General features: G+C 38.9%; 1 protein-coding gene across 1 annotated transcript in view; it reads left to right on the top strand.

Annotated features, from left to right (window-relative positions):
• SLC9A9 (solute carrier family 9 member A9) overlaps positions 1-18,453 on the top strand; it is a 239,639-nt gene that overhangs the window by 162,005 nt on the left and 59,181 nt on the right. The window contains exon 14 of the mRNA XM_009286711.1: positions 1,946-2,025. Coding sequence (XP_009284986.1) covers positions 1,946-2,025 — 80 coding nt within the window. The remainder of the gene's footprint in view (positions 1-1,945; positions 2,026-18,453) is intronic.

The following is an 18,453-nucleotide window of genomic DNA, read 5'->3' as shown; positions in this document are numbered from 1 at the left end:
AGAGGTGGTGGACTGTCTCCCCTTCTTCTACCTCTCTGAACTGCAGGGAAAGTGAAAAGTTACTTTTTAAGACCATAGATCCAAGGATCTGCAAATTAGCCCAAAAGCATTCACACCAACATCTCCTGCCATCCCTTAACTGTACTGTTTATGCAGGAGCTGCGCTACAGATAACTACCCAGATTCCCATTAACGCAAAAGCTGGTAACAGATTTCATACACAAAAGGAAGAAGGTGCCAAACGTATCAAACTCGCATAGCTCGAACGAGCCAGAGGTTACAGGCCACCAGAGCAGGTGTGGAGCGAAGCTTTCTTTCAGCCTTCTTGTTCTGACCTAACGTTGGTGCAAGAAATAAAAGCAGGTCCAGGTCAGGACCAGCAAATTCTGGGAGAGTTACGCTCTGGTGTAGACTTTTTTGTCCACTGCTTTCATATAGGGAACACGAATGCAAGAAGAAGCTAGATATACAATGAGTTTAGAAAGAGGAATTAACCAACAACACTATGGCTTCTGGAAACATTGGTAGTCAAACCAAGGACACACAGGCCATTTACAGAGCTCTCTGTGCTTTTAATTAGCCTCCCTCTGCGTTGCACTCATTGGCTGCTTGCTGCAGCCAACTCCACGATACGCCTATTTCCGTGCCTGTCCTTCTCTTTCTCACCTCTGCACCTGTCCACCCTAGTCCTTCACCCTCTTTCTTTGTCTTCTTGTTCTGACCTAACGTAGACCTTACCTGCCATCACGCTTCCCGCTTAAATGTTTCAACCATTTTCCCAATCTGTATCTATCTTGCCAAAATGCAGAAGGTACTAGGGACTAGTACCATCTTCTTCCCCCCTCCAGCCTCCCCAGCTGCGAGGGGGAGTTGCTAAAATACTCGATTCGGTAACAAGGAAACAGATCCCAAGAATAATATGTGGCCTCTTTGGTGCATTTGTAAGTTCACTGCGGCCACCTCTGACATTAGCAAAATCATAACAGCTACAATATGGTTTCTGTCTCCATACAACCTTATTCAAAACTCAGTGAAATCAATGTAAAAGTTCCCATGTACAGGTTGGCTTGGAACTAAACCTTACAGTTTTGAGGATCAGATCATTAACGTTACTATCATCAGCCAATTTACATGTATGTTAATGTATAATAGGAAATTAAACTTTTAATATATTATTAGATTAAAACATAAAACGGTTTAAAATTGCATAAAGAAAAATATTCCCATTAAAAACTAATCTAACTTGCAGCAAAACACAAACAAGACAATAATGCAGTATCCTTAGAGAACTGGCAATCCCATTCCTAATTCCATCCTGCCACTAATTCTTCCGCTAGTACTGATGTGATGACTGTTTCTAATGTACTATTCCAAATAATGACCCTGAGTAAAAGGACAGTCCATCTATCTACCTGTGCAGCACGCCCCAGAATTAGTTTGCAGAATGGAAAGCAGTGTTTTGAGTCTTGTTGGCTCAAGTCGTGTTCCTCTCCTCTTGGAAAGAAGCACGGAAAGGAAAGTAGCGTCATAATGATTAGAATATCACGATCCCATTGGGAATGACATTTTGTTAGACATACACAAATAGCATCTGATCTTGTAGGAGTAAACTGAAGTAATCCCACAATGGCAATTAAATCGAAATACCATTTTATTGATCTCAGAATATAGTGCTTCTCAGCTGCTTAATAAAATTGGAATCATGAATAAAATTAAATGCTGCACTCTTCCAATGAGTATATAGCAATGAGAAATGTGCTATATGAGCCAATTTGCTCCCGAACTGATTCACAGAGATGACATTTATGCACCAAAGAAGCTTTTTAAATTAAAAAAAAAAAGTGCAGTTAATTGTAATTTGGTTTGACATGTATTTTTAATATTGGAACTCCATGTTTTATTTATGTTACAAAAATGCTTTTCACTTTATTCATTTATTTTGCAGAGTGCATCTAACTTGGATAAAAATACAACCAAAGCTGAGAGCGCATGGCTGTTCAGAATATGGTATGGCTTTGACCACAAGTATCCTTTTCTGTTATAAGCCATAGATGATTGTTGCATTATAACTGGCACCTTCAAAATGTTTAAGAATCAAAAAATGATTATACTTTTAAAAACAAAAGCGTAATTTATTTTAACATGTTTAGTAAGGAGAAGAAATTTTGAAAGTTCAAAGAAACAGAAGGTCTAGAGAAGCTGGGCAGTGCAGTGGTAGTGCATTCCTGATTGAGGCTATGAGGAGTGAGAATGAGCTAAGAAGCTCTGCCCTACAGTAGTATATAGAAAATAGGTTTAAATAAATTAACCTTTTTAAATTACAGGATAAAACTGATCCAATTATTAATCAGAGAAGGTGTAAACTCCGTGTTTGAGAAACCAGGAGGTTGGAGACCGAAGCAGCCCAACGGCTGCTGCCTGCCCACATATTCAGAAAGCGGTAGCTACCCAAGAGAAAGTAAAAATAAGACCACACTGGTTTACCCACACCTCTTGCAAAGAAAGACGAACCCATTGTGAAGATGTGGCTCCCAGGACTTCCCTGGAGCTCATACCTCCTATTCCCTGGAGCTCATACCTCCTATTCCCTGGATTCCTGAGTCGTTGTGCTTCTATTCACATTCCTACTGAGGCGTGTGTGCTAGAGATCTTGAATACGGGTGTCTGATGCTTTATTCTAGAAAGTCTGGTTTCCATGGCTTTTGCATTTCAAGAAAATATTTTAAGTGTTTTTTCTAAAATATTCTTAAAAAGAACATCCTCCCAAAGCCAAGGTAGAACATACACTCTGCCACCCATGGTGTCACTAATGCCTGCGCGAAGATGGTAAAAGCTACCATTCTGACTCACTGTCATTTTAAACTGACTCTGCAAAGGCTTTGCATAGCTCTCAGTGAGATCTCACAACAACAATCATGCCCTAAGCCTGTAGCAGAGATATACAATGAATAACAAGAGAAGCCCGTCTGCTAATTTCCACGCACACTGGCTCAGGAGCTGAACAGGGAAAGCTCTACCGGTAGTCTCCATTATTCAACAGCACGTCTATCGGTCCATTACCCCGCGCTACTGAGTAGAGATTAACATTCAGGCTACATGTATGTTTTTCTGATACCAGCTGCAGCAAACTAGGATGAAATATTTCAGCTGATAAAATGTAACTCTTTGGGAATACAGCTTCCTTTGAGAGTTCAAGTGGTTATCCTTCAAAGAGACTTTTGATGGAAAAAACATCTTTTTGGTTAAAAATTAATGTATCGCCCTAATTCATCTACCAGAGCAGTTTTAAGGGCCAAAAAGCACTTAGCATTAAAGTGTTTCCCTAGAATAATTCTTCAAGAATACTTAGAAATAGTAGGTGAATGCTGTATAAAGGGGGGAAGTATGTTTAAATATTAATGCTGAGTACCAGCATAACTGGCTTTAACTACCACCCAGTCCCACTTCTTTTTCAGAAGGAATAGCCTGTGGTTGTGGTACGTCTTAGAAACTAAAAGTCAAAAGGAACAGATGAACAGAGACAAAGGAAAAAAAAAAAGAGAAAGCAAAAAAACGTGGAAGGCAAGAACAGGACAGAGGCATGAGTTAAAAAAAGACATGAAAGAGACAACAAGAGTAGAGCTAGAAAACGAGGGACAGAGGCAGAAAGAGAAATCAATATGAAAAAGTCAGACAACAGTAGATGCAAAATGAAAGGACTGTAGAAGGCACCAGAAGCACCATTTCTCAGAGGTTATCTGTATGATGGAAATCTTGAATATGGATGTCTGATGCTATGAAAGTTTGGTTTCCATGTCTTTTGCATTTCAAGAAAATATTTTAAGTGATTTTTTTTTAATATTCTTAAAACGAACAAGTTTATTTATGTGTCAATATCTCTTGCAGTCAAGTCAAAATCTTTCTTCAGAATTCAGATTTTCAGAGACTATAGCCCTGCCATTATCCTAAAATACATTTTTACTACAAATAATACTTCTACATTTTACTAATCCTGAAAACATATGCCCATATACCTGCACAGAATAATGGTTCAACCCACTAATGCTGTGACTCACAGCTCTGAGCGTTTCTTTGGTATGACTATTTCTGAAAGACATTCTTTTCAGGGAGAGAGAAATAATCCACCCAAACTTTCTTTTGCCTTTCCCTGCCTAATGTTACAAAGCTGTGCTGCTAAATTTAGAAAAAGAAATTGTCATGTAGCACAGTATTTGTGCCCAGTACAAGATTGCAGAGAGGATTATGGTAAAGTTTTCAAAGAAAAGATACAGCAAACTAATAATCTATCTGGTTATATACTTCAAAAGCATACAAGACTGTGACATTTCTATAGTTTGACGTTTGCTCATAAGGTATTAACACAAATCTACCCACTCTTCTGGCAATAGCATCTCTTATGCCTATTTATTTCGCAAGGGAAGAGCAAGAGGGAGGAAATATCACTGAGGAAATCAAAAAGTTGTGCTGTTCCTTGCTGTCCTCACGAATGATTTCAACTTAGTTCAGTGGTCTTAGGCAATGGCAACGTGCCACACTAGGGTAGAACTGTACAAAGAATCCCTGAAATTCTGTTTGATAATCAAATTTTATTTTTATTCTGAAAGAAACAGTAGGAGCCTGATCCAGAGCCAGCCGGGTTCAATAAGGGTTGTTTTCTTTAAGTAAGTGTCTTTGAATCAGGTATTGACACGTAAGAAAAACATACCGTTCTCTAAAATCTAGGCTAAGAAATGTTAATATTGGAATAATAAAAATGAAGAACAGATCATTTAAGTACTTAGAGGTATCCTCTTGGATTTTCATCTCAATAATTTAAGCAAGGAAAATGCAAGATAAAATACTTGGTATCTGACAGTGGGTAAATTCCAGTGAATTTATTTCAACTTCTGTGTTTTTACAGCTTACAATGCATTACCGTTTGAAGCTGTAATATCCTACTTAAGGCTAGTGGAAAAGTGAGGGAATAAACAAAGGTATTTCAAGAATTTATCAGGGAAAAAAAACCAAGATCTATAATCCAGCGCTATATACATGGCTTTACATTGTTGTTCGTGTTTTTTCAAGGCAGATGTAGCCAAGTTTAGCTAACAAATGAATAAGTAAGTGGAAATTTCATCCTGCAAGGGCAAGAACCTGTGTATAATAAGGGCAGAGCTCAAACAGATGGTGAGGAAAGTTGTCCCATTCCAGAGCATCCCACAACAACATTAGAACTTTGCTCCCAGCTAGTAGCAATTTGCTTTTAACTCTTCTCAGTCCCAAACCTCTTTACGCGCTTACTCCGGCAAATATCACTGGGTCTTGCCTGCCTAGTCCCAAGACATTGTGTACCCGACTGGAGTTAGAATTCCTCCTCTGCACAGGCCTGTATTCCCAGTTACAAGCTACCACTAAAAATGAAGGTAAAATTAATATAATAAAAGTGTCTTGCAAACAATCTTCACCCATTTTTCCAGCTACTTTAGACTAAACTCCTGCAATCGTTTCTGGTCTAACATGATCTTAATACAAGGCTTTTTGTCCGCTAAGGCTTCTTTCTCTCTCTGTATTCACATAATTCTTGCTTCCTCATGTGGGGGCATTGTTGCTCTCGCTGGCTGTTCTGTAGCATCAGTCAGGAAGATGACGACACTGTTCTCCCGGCTTCTCATGCTGTATACCGAGAGGAGGAGGAAGGGTTTGGGATTGGTGCGCTAAAACACAAAAGTGCAAAAATAACTGAAACTGAAGATGAAAAAAAGAGAGCATAATGTATGTGCTAAGACGTTTCCATCCATAAACGCTCACCGTCTTCATAAGGAGAAGCCTACATTATGTTGCAGGATATGTACTTTAATAGCACCCACTGAAACTTGCATTGAGAAAAAAATAATTACTGCATAACAGGAAAACACATGCAAGATTACAATAGAAGAAAGCAAGAAGGGAAGGAAGAGGGACAAAGACTTCAAATGCATGGTAAGTTTCTTTGAATACTTAATAAGCGTTAAATTGCAAGACACGGGCCTTGGGCTGACCTGCAGCCAACTCTAATCATTTTTTTTTCTGGCAATGGGGTGAGGATGAGATTGCGTGTGATGTGGTCCTCCAAGACTAAACAACATGACCAGAGCGCTAGTGCTGCCTCTCTCCGGCACACGTGAGGGGTGAGAGAGAGCAAGAGAGAGACGGTGATTGTTGTTAGCTGGCCAGCATGGGTATTATAACTATCGCAATGACGGGCCTACTGCGTCCTCGATACTGCTCCAAGCTACCAAATAGCAATGTAGCCGTCCAGCTTTGCTTTTTGAGCGGCTCACATGCACGCCTTGCCATGAATAGAGCAGGAGGAGGAGAGCTTTCTCGTTCTTTACAGACTTCTTTTCAAACTCGGGAACTAACATTCAGTTACACTGAATAGAAGCAGGAGTCTGGGACCAAGTGAGCCAATTCCCCATAAAGCAACTTCTAAAAGTGTTTCTACTTGAACTGCAGTTATCCATCATTCAGATGCATTCCTTTCAGTTTAAAAAAAGGTTGTTTGTGTCCTTTGCACTTACCTGAAATCAATCAGCCAAAGGAATTGCGTTATTTGTAGACTTCAAAAGTTTATCCTCCTTAACTTATCAGGGCACCTATCATTTTATTTCTCCTGTGCTTTGTACATGGATAAAACAGACATAATGGCTGCCTGTGAAGTAAGATAAGTACTATTCTGTGCCTGTGAGAAAATGGAAACGCTACTAAAAGCAAAAGTGCATTCCAGGGTGAACTGACAATCAAAGAAAAATTCGGCATTTTGTGGTCTTCAGCTGAATTTTCCTTATGGGATGACTTGCCACTCATATCAGAGACAGACATCTTTGGAAAGAAAAGACAAGAGGCTGTAAGCATGCACGTGCACACCATTTTCTTTTACCTGCTGGAGAATGAAAGGTTTCTTCATTACTAATATTCTGATTTGGTATTCTCTATCACTTGAGTGACAACAGCAAAATAGCACACGGTGTCCTAGTTTTGGACCAGAACCTCATTTTGCTAGGCAGTTTTCAAAAAGAGGAAAGACAATCTTATCTCAGAGAGACTTCAGTCTAATTATGAATCAAAGAAGCATCAGATAATGCAATGTAAGCAAATTTGGGTAGCACACAGAAACAGTAATGTGGAATTGGCTAGCAGGAAATGCAGACGTCATGGCATAGATGTGCCAACAGAGCACAAGAAGCAGTTCTGCAGGTGCTACAAGCAGATCATAATAAAAGCTGAGAGGAAAGCACAAATCCTAGTAAATGGATTATGGCGGATATCATAACGTGAACACGACACAAGAGCAGCTGACTATATCATAAGGCTTTCTCAAGCACTGCAAACTTCAGCAGGACAGGGTCCCCAGAAGGTATTTTATCATTAGCAACAATTGCCTGAACTTGGTTCAAAACTCATTCCAACAACACATTTTCAAGCATTGTTCTTTTTACACCACAGATAATCAGTATATCTGATTCGGTGCTATTTCCTGACCCTTTCCAAGGACACAAGATTGTTGAAACTCTGCAAATTAACCTAATAAATAAACATGGCTAATGATTAACCAGAATAATAAGTGACCTCAGTTTGTCCTCCATTCACAGAAAGAAACCTGGATAAATAATTCTTAAACAATTCCACGCTGAATACGCAAGTAAAATCATTCTCATTTGTAAAGTGTCTCTCATGTCAATTTTTTGAAAATCTCTTTCATGTCCAGGTATTTTTACAAGAAAACATTACTAAACATGAGTTAAATACCAAGTATGAATGCAAAGTTAAATACAAATTGTTAAATGAAAAATCTCTGGTTCTTTTACAGTATTTGACATATGCTCCTTTTCACCCTTCCGTTGCATAGCGACATACGTAAAGATTATTTGTGATAGTTTCTTGTTATTTTTATTGCAAAATATAAATCTTTGAACGCATCCTTTCCCCACCACGATCCTGAAAGGAAGAAGGGAGCTGCAGGAATTTTGGTTCCACAAAATGCAATCAAAAGGAGATAAAGTTTGAAATTTTTACTGTTCAGATATTTCATCCTGACACTAAGATTCAATACATTGCGGAAAGGTTATTTACTTGTCTAAAACAGAAAAAAAAAAAAGGCAAAAAAATGTAGTTAGGGAGAAAAGGAACTGGCAAGGGAAGACAACAGAAAGATCAGATTCTTTTTCATAGTCTAATTTTATCTTTTATACCAAATAATACAAAAATTAAGTCGTTCTGGAAGAGGACTTTTTTTTTTTGCCAACGGCTTTTACTTCATTGGTAACAAAGCCATTATATCAAATTTCTTGATCTCTTTAAAGCCTCCATAGTAGTATGCAGTGCTTTTGCCTTTAAGGGAAGAAATAAAGAGACACGTGGGGGAAACTTTGTGGGATTTCAAAAAAAATCAATGTTCAAAATAATGGTTAAACAGTGCAGGCATGGGACAGGTGGCGAAGGAGAGCATGTCATTATTATTGCAATCTGAGAAAAGGGGAAGCGCTTTAATGTGAAAAGAGATTCACAGTAAAGTCAAAAAAAACCCAAAACATTTTGTAAGCTGTTATCGAATCCCTGTTGTCATCCATCAGAGACATGCTGGGCCAGGTTCTATTTTCTGTTCTTTGTGTCGAATGGTCATTGATTTTTGTAAGAGTTTTGCGTGGTATCTAAGGCAGAACCTGGCCTACAGCTTATTCTAGACAACTCAGTGTAGAATCACCAGCTTTTCTATTTAACATCCTAGCTCATTTGATGTAGCATACCTTTTGTTTGTGCTGTTCAAGGAGTTCTCTCGATTTCTGGTAACAAGGACCACAACTGAATGTGAAGACTGTTGCACAGACCCCAGTGGCCCCAATATAAAGCATGGGTCTTTATGCAACTATGTCACTTTCTTTCATGTAAAAATATATTAAAATGAATTAAAATCTGCAATAGCTAGAAACTACAATCCCCATCCCACAAGGAGTTCTAAAATTTAAAAATAAAATTGTCCATAGAAGAAATATAACATTTTAATCTTCGCAGTACAAAACATTCCAAAGCTCATTTCAAAAGTCAAAACTTGTTTTTTTTTTTTTTGTATTTCTGAAAATTTTCCGAGGCTCATCAACTGCACAGGAGTCTGGCAGCCCACCAAGTAGGTCAGAAAGTTGACAAAAAAGTAGAGAAGTGCAACTGGAGCCTCTGGAGAAACCAGAAACCTGGCTTTTGCAGGGCTCTCAGCAGAGGCCGTTACTTCCACGTGGGTTGTCAGAGCCAGGGGAGTAGAGGGGAAGGGGGCAGGAAACAGGTAAAGCTTCTGGCTACAGCGCTGCTGAAAGTGACTTTTTTTTTATTTCAGCAAACCCGCACTTTAGACACAGAGATAACACATCTGAAAAACTTTGCCTGGGTATGACTAATTTCCTTCAGTATGTTTTAGCGGCCGGCATTAAAGAAGCCCCTTTCTCTGCAAAGCACCACTACGTGCTCCATCCCTGCCCGTGGGTGAGCGGTCAGTCCCCCTGACCCGAGGAACCTTTGCGCTACATCCGAGAGCTGAAATATCCCAGCCATTCCTCCCAGGTTTACCAAGGGCCATTTCTGAAGCTATTCAGCAGAGCCGTGGATGCTTACAAGTCCCACCAAGAGCACGTAGCGCTTCGTACAACCAAGGCCTCAGTCAGGCAATCCAGCTTACAGAACTGTTTTCGGTTTTTCTCTTAATGTTACTTTCAGCTGTATGAAGCCACCGTATACAGCTGTAGCGTGTTAAAACTAGGCAGCGTCAAGATTTACACTTTAGCATAAGAGAAATTCAGCACATAGGCTACCAAGACAGAGCTAAGTACAGAGGCGCTATATTAATAGCTATTGACCAAAAGCCAAATGTTCCGGCATGGACACAAGGCACAACTAGAAAAATGGCTACATTTAAAAAAAACACCATCCGGTTCTGTGGCTTACTTCTACCTGCATAGCTGTGTGTTACAGTACCTGTCAAATCAAAATACAGAACTTGAAGGAGTTGATCTAAAGCCTAGTGAAGTAAATGTACTCACAGTTTATTGACCTCAACAAATTATAGCTCAGGCCATCTTAGTATCTGATTTTACTGATGAGTATTAATTATTATTCCATGTGACAACTTTTTATTTTGCTTTATTTTTTCCTCCCCTTCTCACTTTATTATTACAGCATACTGTAGTCTGAATGTACAAGGAAGCAGAAGCCTAGGCTTGTATTAGTCCACTGAAGCATGAAATTATAGTTTGCTGGCTGACAATACTTAACAGCACCCAGGAGACCTAAGTATGATATAGGAGTACCGGAAGCTTATAACACAGATTTAATCAAGCATAACTTAAAACCTTGTTTCAAGTCTCGTATTATTATTTCATTTACAGCCCTGTGCGTGCAAAAAGTTACCTTGCATTTCATCTAAAGTGTTTTCAAATGTTCTTCTGCATGTATATCTTTCGCTGTTGCCTTTCCAGTCACTTAGCACATATCAGAATGCTTGGACGTGCATGCAGCACATGCTGCATGTGTAATACCATCTATAAATGGCACTTCTCTTACAGCGCCAATTGTCACAGCAAGATATTGCTAATTTTAACATCACCTAAGCAAGAAATTGGTAATACTTCCTAGTAAGGGTCTGTTATTAATGTTAAATTACAGTGGTATTCTTGTAAAAGCTGAGAGACTAAAGGAATTCAGTATGATTAAGGTTATTACCAGGAATGCTAAAGGGCATGTTAATGATTTTCCATTAGAAAGTATTCTTGAGTTGAACTCTTTTATGGAAAGCTACAATCTGGATGCAAAACCCTTAAAGTCACTGACACGTTCCAGTGCCTTCAGTGGGTGTGGATGAGGCCCTCAATGCAGGTCTTATTTGGAAGTTTAGTCTGTATATTGGCATTCTTCCCATTTTAGGTGGTTGCTCTGGAAAAAGCACTGTTGGTATCCTTAGTTTGTGTTGGCTATGATAGTTTTGAGTTGAGTTAAACTATTTTAGCACACTCTAACACAGAACCACCAATAAGGCTGAGGCAAACGTGTGAGGAAAAAAAAAAATTGTTTGCCTCTAATTTTAAAAACACTCTGGCAATCAGTGATTCAAAATGATGCAATTCTTGGCAGCAGAGGAACTCGAGAGCTGTTTTCTATTTTCTGATATTGAAAGAGGTGCCTGATTCACTAGAACACGTGCATCATCTCGCATTCAAATATATTGTGAATCAACCAATCTTAGTACCAGTTATTAATTCAGCACTTCTTCTCAAGGGGATACTAAGGGAAGGTGGAGAGGATAAATCAGAAGAATGAAAATACCGATTTAGGGCTGACTACAAGTTTGCATGAGGTATTGCAGCAGATCATCACACCTTATGAGCTCACTTTAGCTATTGTTAGAGAACACAAAAGTCCCAAACAGGGTAGACAAAGGCTGCCTTTCATCTTACGCTATACTACAAGCTTCAAGCACAATGGAAGTCAGAGTATAGTGCTCATAGGAACACAGTCTCTTAATTTAGATGCCTAAAAAATCAGCAGAGCACTTCCGAAAATCAAGGCCGTGGCCTTTTATTTTTCATAAATATAGACCTAGAACTCAGGAACCTCTTGATTTCTATAGATTCACGTCATCCTAGCAGAGTTTTCTTTCTGTAAAGCTAGCACCATTCCTTCCAGATGAACATGTTTGTGGGCTTCTCACTGAAGGCTATTATTTGACAGAACTTATCATCCGGACCTTCTTTGCATAGCGTGACCTACTTAGTTGCTCATAGTAAATACAGCATTCAGATTTATATAATCTTCTCCTAGAGGCCCAGAAGCTGAAGAAATTTTGATGACGGTATTTTTAGAACTTTATCAGTATGCATCTAGTTGTCATAAACAGGGTCCAGTTTGACGTACAGATAAAGAAAATGGGCCGCAGTTCCAATCACAGCACCAGTTCTACTACTCTGATACCACCATCGTAACCCTAAAACCTGTTACTCCATTCTTAGTGACAGAGGGGCATAGGAAGATGTTATGACTTAGAGCGTTTGGTCTGTGACAGAATGGGACAGCACAATTATTTTATGAACTTCGTTATTTCTACTTTTAGAAAAAGGAGCCATTCCTAAAGGTGAACAGCAGAGGAATAGGTGGCAGCACAGAACATTTTCAGATGCTTCCTTTGTGGCTTGGGCACAGTCGGTCGTATAGGTGCGCAGGGGGAGAGGAATAATGATAGATTGTAAAATAATAACTTTGACAAAGTGTATGTAGTTTACCTAAAAGATCATGAAAATAATACCAAAATTTTGTGGGTTCAATGTCCTGGAGCTGCTATTTCAAAAAGCAAGAAATGCTGTCACGGAAGGTTAGGAAATGCATATTTAATTACATGAAGGAATAAGTATTTTGGTCTGATGATTTTCGTAAATTTTTTTTCAACTTGTGTTAATGATGAAAAAAGTTTTAATCTGTTAAATATTTATTTAAAAATTATTGCAAAGGATATATTATTTATGCAGCCAATTTTTACAGGGGTGGGTTTTTTTTGGTCGTCTGTGTAATTACATACTGAGAACACAGTTGTGCTACAAATGGTAAAATCTCACTCAAATTCTATAAAGTTCCTAGCCAGTGCTGATGGACCTTGAGTGTTTAGCTGTCTGTTCATTATAGGGGGTATTTTATTCAATCTGCTAAAAAGCAACCTGGTGATTTTCTGAACTGCTTCTTTACCACATTATGGTACTTTAAATATTTAATTTTTGATGCAGAAGTAGGGAAAACCAGTTGAAAAATGAAGCATTTCTCTACACTTTTTGAAATATGGAATTTCTTAAAATAACCCACTGACATTGACCATAATCTTGAAATTTTAAACAGTAAATTGTTATTTATTACACCCTCATTAGACAAACTTCTGCTTAGTACTATCTATTTTAAAGAATAACAAGTCCCAGCTTTGCAACGTCTGTAAGTAGTTAAAGAAGAGGTTCCTTCCTTGCCTTATTTTGTGTTTGGTACGCCGCTAAGGACCTGTGGTCTAAACTCAGAGATGACTTGAACTGCGATTGTTACACCAGTGTAATATCATTAACTTAAGCGTAGTCCATTAGTCTTCGTTTACACCAGAGAAGCTGTCAATGCATACAACCTTCAAGCCTTTCATTACACGTCTTTGGCTTCAGTGTCTTAAGAGTCTCAGTTACACTAGGTAAAGCCAGGCATCCCTATTCATGTCCGCTGTTTCCCCAAAATAGTGGAAAGAAGTTCCCTCCGTTCTACACTGATTTCAGTTGGATTGCTTGAGAAGAAAATGTGGGGAAAGTGGACTTTTCCTCAGCTATTGCACTACCCTACATAGCCTTGGTCATGAAACTGCTTATGCTTTCTCATTCTCCCGCGACCAGCCGTCAGGTGGGAAGGGGGGAGCACAGCCTTAGAGTACAGAAACCTGATTTACACTTAAACTGTTGACAGAACATCTAAAACCAGTTTGAGGAATTTTGAACCGTAATGATAAGCCCTAATATTTTCAGTGTGTTTAAGATAAGAAGTGATAGACCCTTCTTTAATGGGGAAGCACAGAAATGGTTTTTACTCATAAAAAGCCCAGGATTTATTCAAAGGTTGAGTCCTGATTAAAAATACAGAATACTGCATGTCACAAATGGTTAAGGCTTTGAAATTCTTTGTGGAATATTCACCTAAATTTGCATTGCCACACAGCACAAACTATTTTTGGATTCTGCATAAATAGAATATCTAATATAGAATTACATTATAATGAAATATGCAATAATGCAAGTACCCATAAAGTGTTTTTCACGTACTGCAGGCATCCAGAAGTTTCAAATGCATAAAATATGATTACACTTGCTGCACAAATGACTGCATATCAGGTTCATTCACATTTAATTAAAACTCAGATGTAAAAAATACATATATACAGCCTGCTAAGACATAGTTAAACTGCTATTGATACTTTGTATCATGGCCAATATCAGCGGGAACTGGAGTGAATAAAGATGTGATTGGTCTTTAGGGCTTGGTCCCTATAGCTAAACTACAGACTTACACTTTGTGCTATGCAGAAAATGCTATTTGTTAATGATCCATGAAAATGCAGATAAAGCAACTCCGGATCTGATTGTTCCACAGGTTGCTACACAAATTTAAAGAGGCAATATAAAGATACAGGTTTTATGTTTAATTATCTGTGATACTCAGTTCAATAATACCATAAATCTTTAAATATAAGGAAAGAATAAAAATAGTATGAAAAAAAGTATGTATACGTACATATGTAGTCCATATTGAATATAATAATATTTTTCAAGTGCCATTTCCTCCACTTTCATTCTCACTTACACAGCGGTGCAGCCTCAGCAGCAGGATTTAATAGAGAAAGCATGACCTCAACACAGGCTGGTCTGTATCTTGCCTGCTAGGATATTCTTTTAGGAAGTAGAAACAGTTGATTCAAACCCTCTTGGGCTAAGAGGAACCAAAAAAACCTGATCTTTCACTTCCCAGATCACTGCTTTAACACCTAGGCTATTATGTAAAAAATGGCCAGTAACTCACCTGGCAGCTGAGATTTTTTTGCTCAAGTTCACTGATGTCTCAATGAGTTAGGGATGGTACAAGGACACCTAACATATCTTGTCACTCTAGGGAATAAGGCAGAAATGAAATATCTCCAGAACCCTCTCCAAATTACAGCGATACTAGGGTGTCTACCTCTTCGATGTCTCTCTTCCCAGCCCAGGTTGCTTCTTAGCGTGCACAGGGATACAATTAGGAATGTAAGGAGATTTGTAGCTAATAAATGGCTGACTTGTGGTTTATTCTTAACAGTGTAAAATGCAAACTCTGCTCATTTTATTGGACTATGCATCTTCACCAATATTTCCAAGAACATAAAGGATAGCTGAAAATTACATTTTTATTTTAACTTCTTATATAGTAGAAGACATATCTACATCTCTATGTGTTTTTGCTTTAGGCTCTGTTGCTACAGATTCAACAAGACAGCCATGTACTTATGGTGGTGTTTTTACTTTTGCACATAGAAAAACTAGATCCTATTTTTTAAGCATAAATACATGGATGCTTACATTATGGGGGCAATTACAAAATTAGCATTACGTCTTGGACTGTCTCAGTCTTCCTATATCTACATATCTACCCTTTGTACAGCACAGAACAATAATCTGTTACCTGTTCCAATAACGACACACTTACAATGTTTTCCTAACATTAGATATGTCTGATCAAAACAAACACCTCCTGGAACAAACCTTACCACACTCAGTCCGGACACGTAGCAGTTCTTCCGAGAGTACACAACACCCCTTCTTCACACAGTAGGGTTTACAGTAACATCCCTACTGAATTGGTCAGATCAAACCTGACACAAGGCATAAAGAAAGTTTGGGGTGTGATTTCATGCACAGAGTGGCAGGTCCAGTCAATGCAAATGAGCAAAAATGGCTACACATTCACTAGCAAGCAGGCACACGCTTGCTTTGCCTCCATGTGCAAGGTAATTGCAATCTGAAAGCTACACTGCACATGAGAGCAGTGCCGAGCCTGAGCTACTGCCTCCTGAGCGCACGTGGCAGGAAAAGACCAAGTAGGTATGCTATGAAATAGAGCTAGGAAGCTGTAGCAAATAGCCATGGATCAGATCAGGTTGGAAGCTCAGGGCAAATGCATCACAAATGCTTTCTCAGGAGCTCCTCGTAAGACACGTCTGGGACCCGCTCCCATGACCCTTCCCTGAAAGGTGTGCAGTTCCCTAGAGGGTGGGGAGGGGAGTTCCTGCAGCAGAAGCCTCGGCAAGACCTTGCCCCCAAAACCTCCCTCCCCAGGGCTGGGGAGATATGACCATGAGCTTGTCACTACAGATAGATATTTTCTACTCAAACTTTCAGAGGTAAATAAAAAGAAAATTCAGGTTCTGTAGAGCGGTTCATCAGCTGCAGAGCAAATAGCTATGACTCACTTTATCACAAACAATAACAGAACAGGAATTAACATTAACAAGCTAATGCTTCATCTGATTGTGAGGGGTTTTTTAATCTTGTTTCTAATTAATTTTGACAGATTGAATTAAAATGCTTATTTGCTTTGCATTTGATGTGTATGGGGCCCTTCCTGATCACTTCCTCTCGTAAGATTATGTGCTATCAGCACCAGCCTCTGTGAGCCCTTTTTCTTTTGGACACTGGAGAAGAGGACTAAGTCCTTGTTTCCATTTGTTAAATATTTTTGATCTATTAAGAGGCTTCTGTTTTTCAGCAAGGTTTTCCTGCTTTTTATTTGTTTTGCTTTTTAATTTTTCAGATGTAGAAGTTTTATTTTAACTTGGATATTAATGCGTAAGTTCCCATTTTGACCATGGAGCACCCTCACTGTATTCTTTTTTAAAAGCCTTTCTGCGTTAGTTCCAGCTGAAGTACCAGAGGAATAGGCCTCTTATCCTTCTCTGTACTTTCTGTCAAAACACTTGCAAGAAACATTTTTTGAGACATTTCAGCTGGAATTAACAAGAGAAGACTGATTTCCTAAGGTATGCGTTCCTTCTCCTGACAGAGTCAAGGAGACAGGCTGCTTCAGGAGAGAAATGACTTTTCTTGCATTCTTTTCTCCGACTGATGTATGAACAATTCTCATTATCATTAATTTGGATTCTAGTTGCTTACAGAGGTGGGTGTAAGCTCCTCAGCAATGAACATTTTTTTTGAGCTACTGTGTGCAAAACTGTAACTATCAAACAACGCTCAAGACTAATTCTAAAGAGCTACGATCTGTCACACACAGCCAGGAGATTATTGGATTCTTATGTTTCTGTACCCTATGTCTTAATACCTGCAGTTTTGATGGCTGCTGCTAGAATGCACACCTTTCAGGGAAATGGAAGCAAAAGAGGAGAGAGAAAAATCTTCTAGCAACAAATTTCACAGTAAACGACAGAGAGCTTTGAAGGTCGGGGGTGTAATGATTCTGCACAGAATTTCAGCTAGTCCCCTTACACTATGTGTTAACTACATTTGTAAAAGTTGTGTTATCTGAGCACAGAGGTGACTTCTTTGTTCTGTGCTTATGCTGCTTATTTTATGTTTTATTTTAAAACTACAGTTACACAAATTGTTGTGAAAATAGTTTACAGGGAAGGTATATAGACAAATTACATGCAAAAATAGCACACGCATTCACTGCCACCTTGTATTAGTGTCAATAAAACTACAAACAACCCAATGAAAAAGTAAATCCAAAACAAGCCCCTTGGAATGAATGGAATTGATACAACTCCTGACATAATTCAGCTCTTGCTCCAAGTGCTAAATCCAGCACAGATGGAGTCAGTTATTCTGCATTAGCACCGCTGTAACCGAGGGCAGAATTTTCCTTGGTGACTCCTTCCTGTTGTTTCACTGGGTTATGAAGACTGATGTAATGGTGGTACCAGGCAAGAATAGCCAGTCTTGAAGGGTGCTTGGTCCAGCATACACTTTGGTGTTTCTCAATAACTATCACTAGCTGGGAACGGTAGCCAAGGTTACATGTACCCTGTGCGCTGACAAGTGGAGGGGTAGATACCTGAGCTGCCTGCTACGCAAGATCTTGCTTCTCCTTCACACGCAGTTACTGAAAAAACTACTGATCCCTTTTGCCCCAGGACACAATAGAAATCATAGAAACTAAGCTTAAATGAGCTCTTTCGGCACTGAAATGACCAAGAATGGTGTTTGCAGTCCATTCCTACTGCAGGCTGAGATGCTTTTTCGACTGTCTGCTGTGAAAGCCAGCATAAACCCAAGCTGAGCACAAGGAATCCAAAAGCATCAGCGCACCCAGCGTACACTACCATCCTTCCCTACAGAGCCATGCAGAGTACGGGCACAACCTTCACGTGTGTCTTTTCACAGCGGAAGGACTGTCTTCAAGATCTGTAACCCAAGTAAAGAGCTACATGATGTAAGATGCTCTCATAAGCATATGCTAAGTTTTTAACCTAATATACATGTGCTATTTATAAGTTGTAGGGACAAGCAGAATAGAGAGCAGGCAATACAAAGGGATCAGGCAGGTATTAAGGAGAGAGACATTTCATCAGTGTGTATGTAAAATGCATGTAGTCAATGAGAATACAAGTAAAAAGTTCACTCAGCTTCAGTATTCCCTTAAGATTCCTACATTATTAAATAATATATCACAAAAAAATCTAAGGCAAATTATTACTGATATATTGGGGGAAAAATCAAGCAGCCTACATTTAAAGCTGTATTTGTTCATTTATATTTGCTCTATTCACAGAGATGATGGCATTTTAAAATAATATATGAGCCAACTCTCTCTTTCTGAAATGCCAGACCATGCTAATTTACAGCAATTGGGAAGCTGAGGACACTTATGGCTTCAAACTTAACCTGCAAATTACAAGCC

Source organism: Aptenodytes forsteri, unplaced genomic scaffold (genome assembly GCF_000699145.1).
Source record: "Aptenodytes forsteri isolate BGI_AS27 unplaced genomic scaffold, ASM69914v1 Scaffold184, whole genome shotgun sequence".
NCBI lineage: Eukaryota > Metazoa > Chordata > Aves > Sphenisciformes > Spheniscidae > Aptenodytes > Aptenodytes forsteri.
This window is presented reverse-complemented; position numbering and strand designations above follow the sequence as displayed.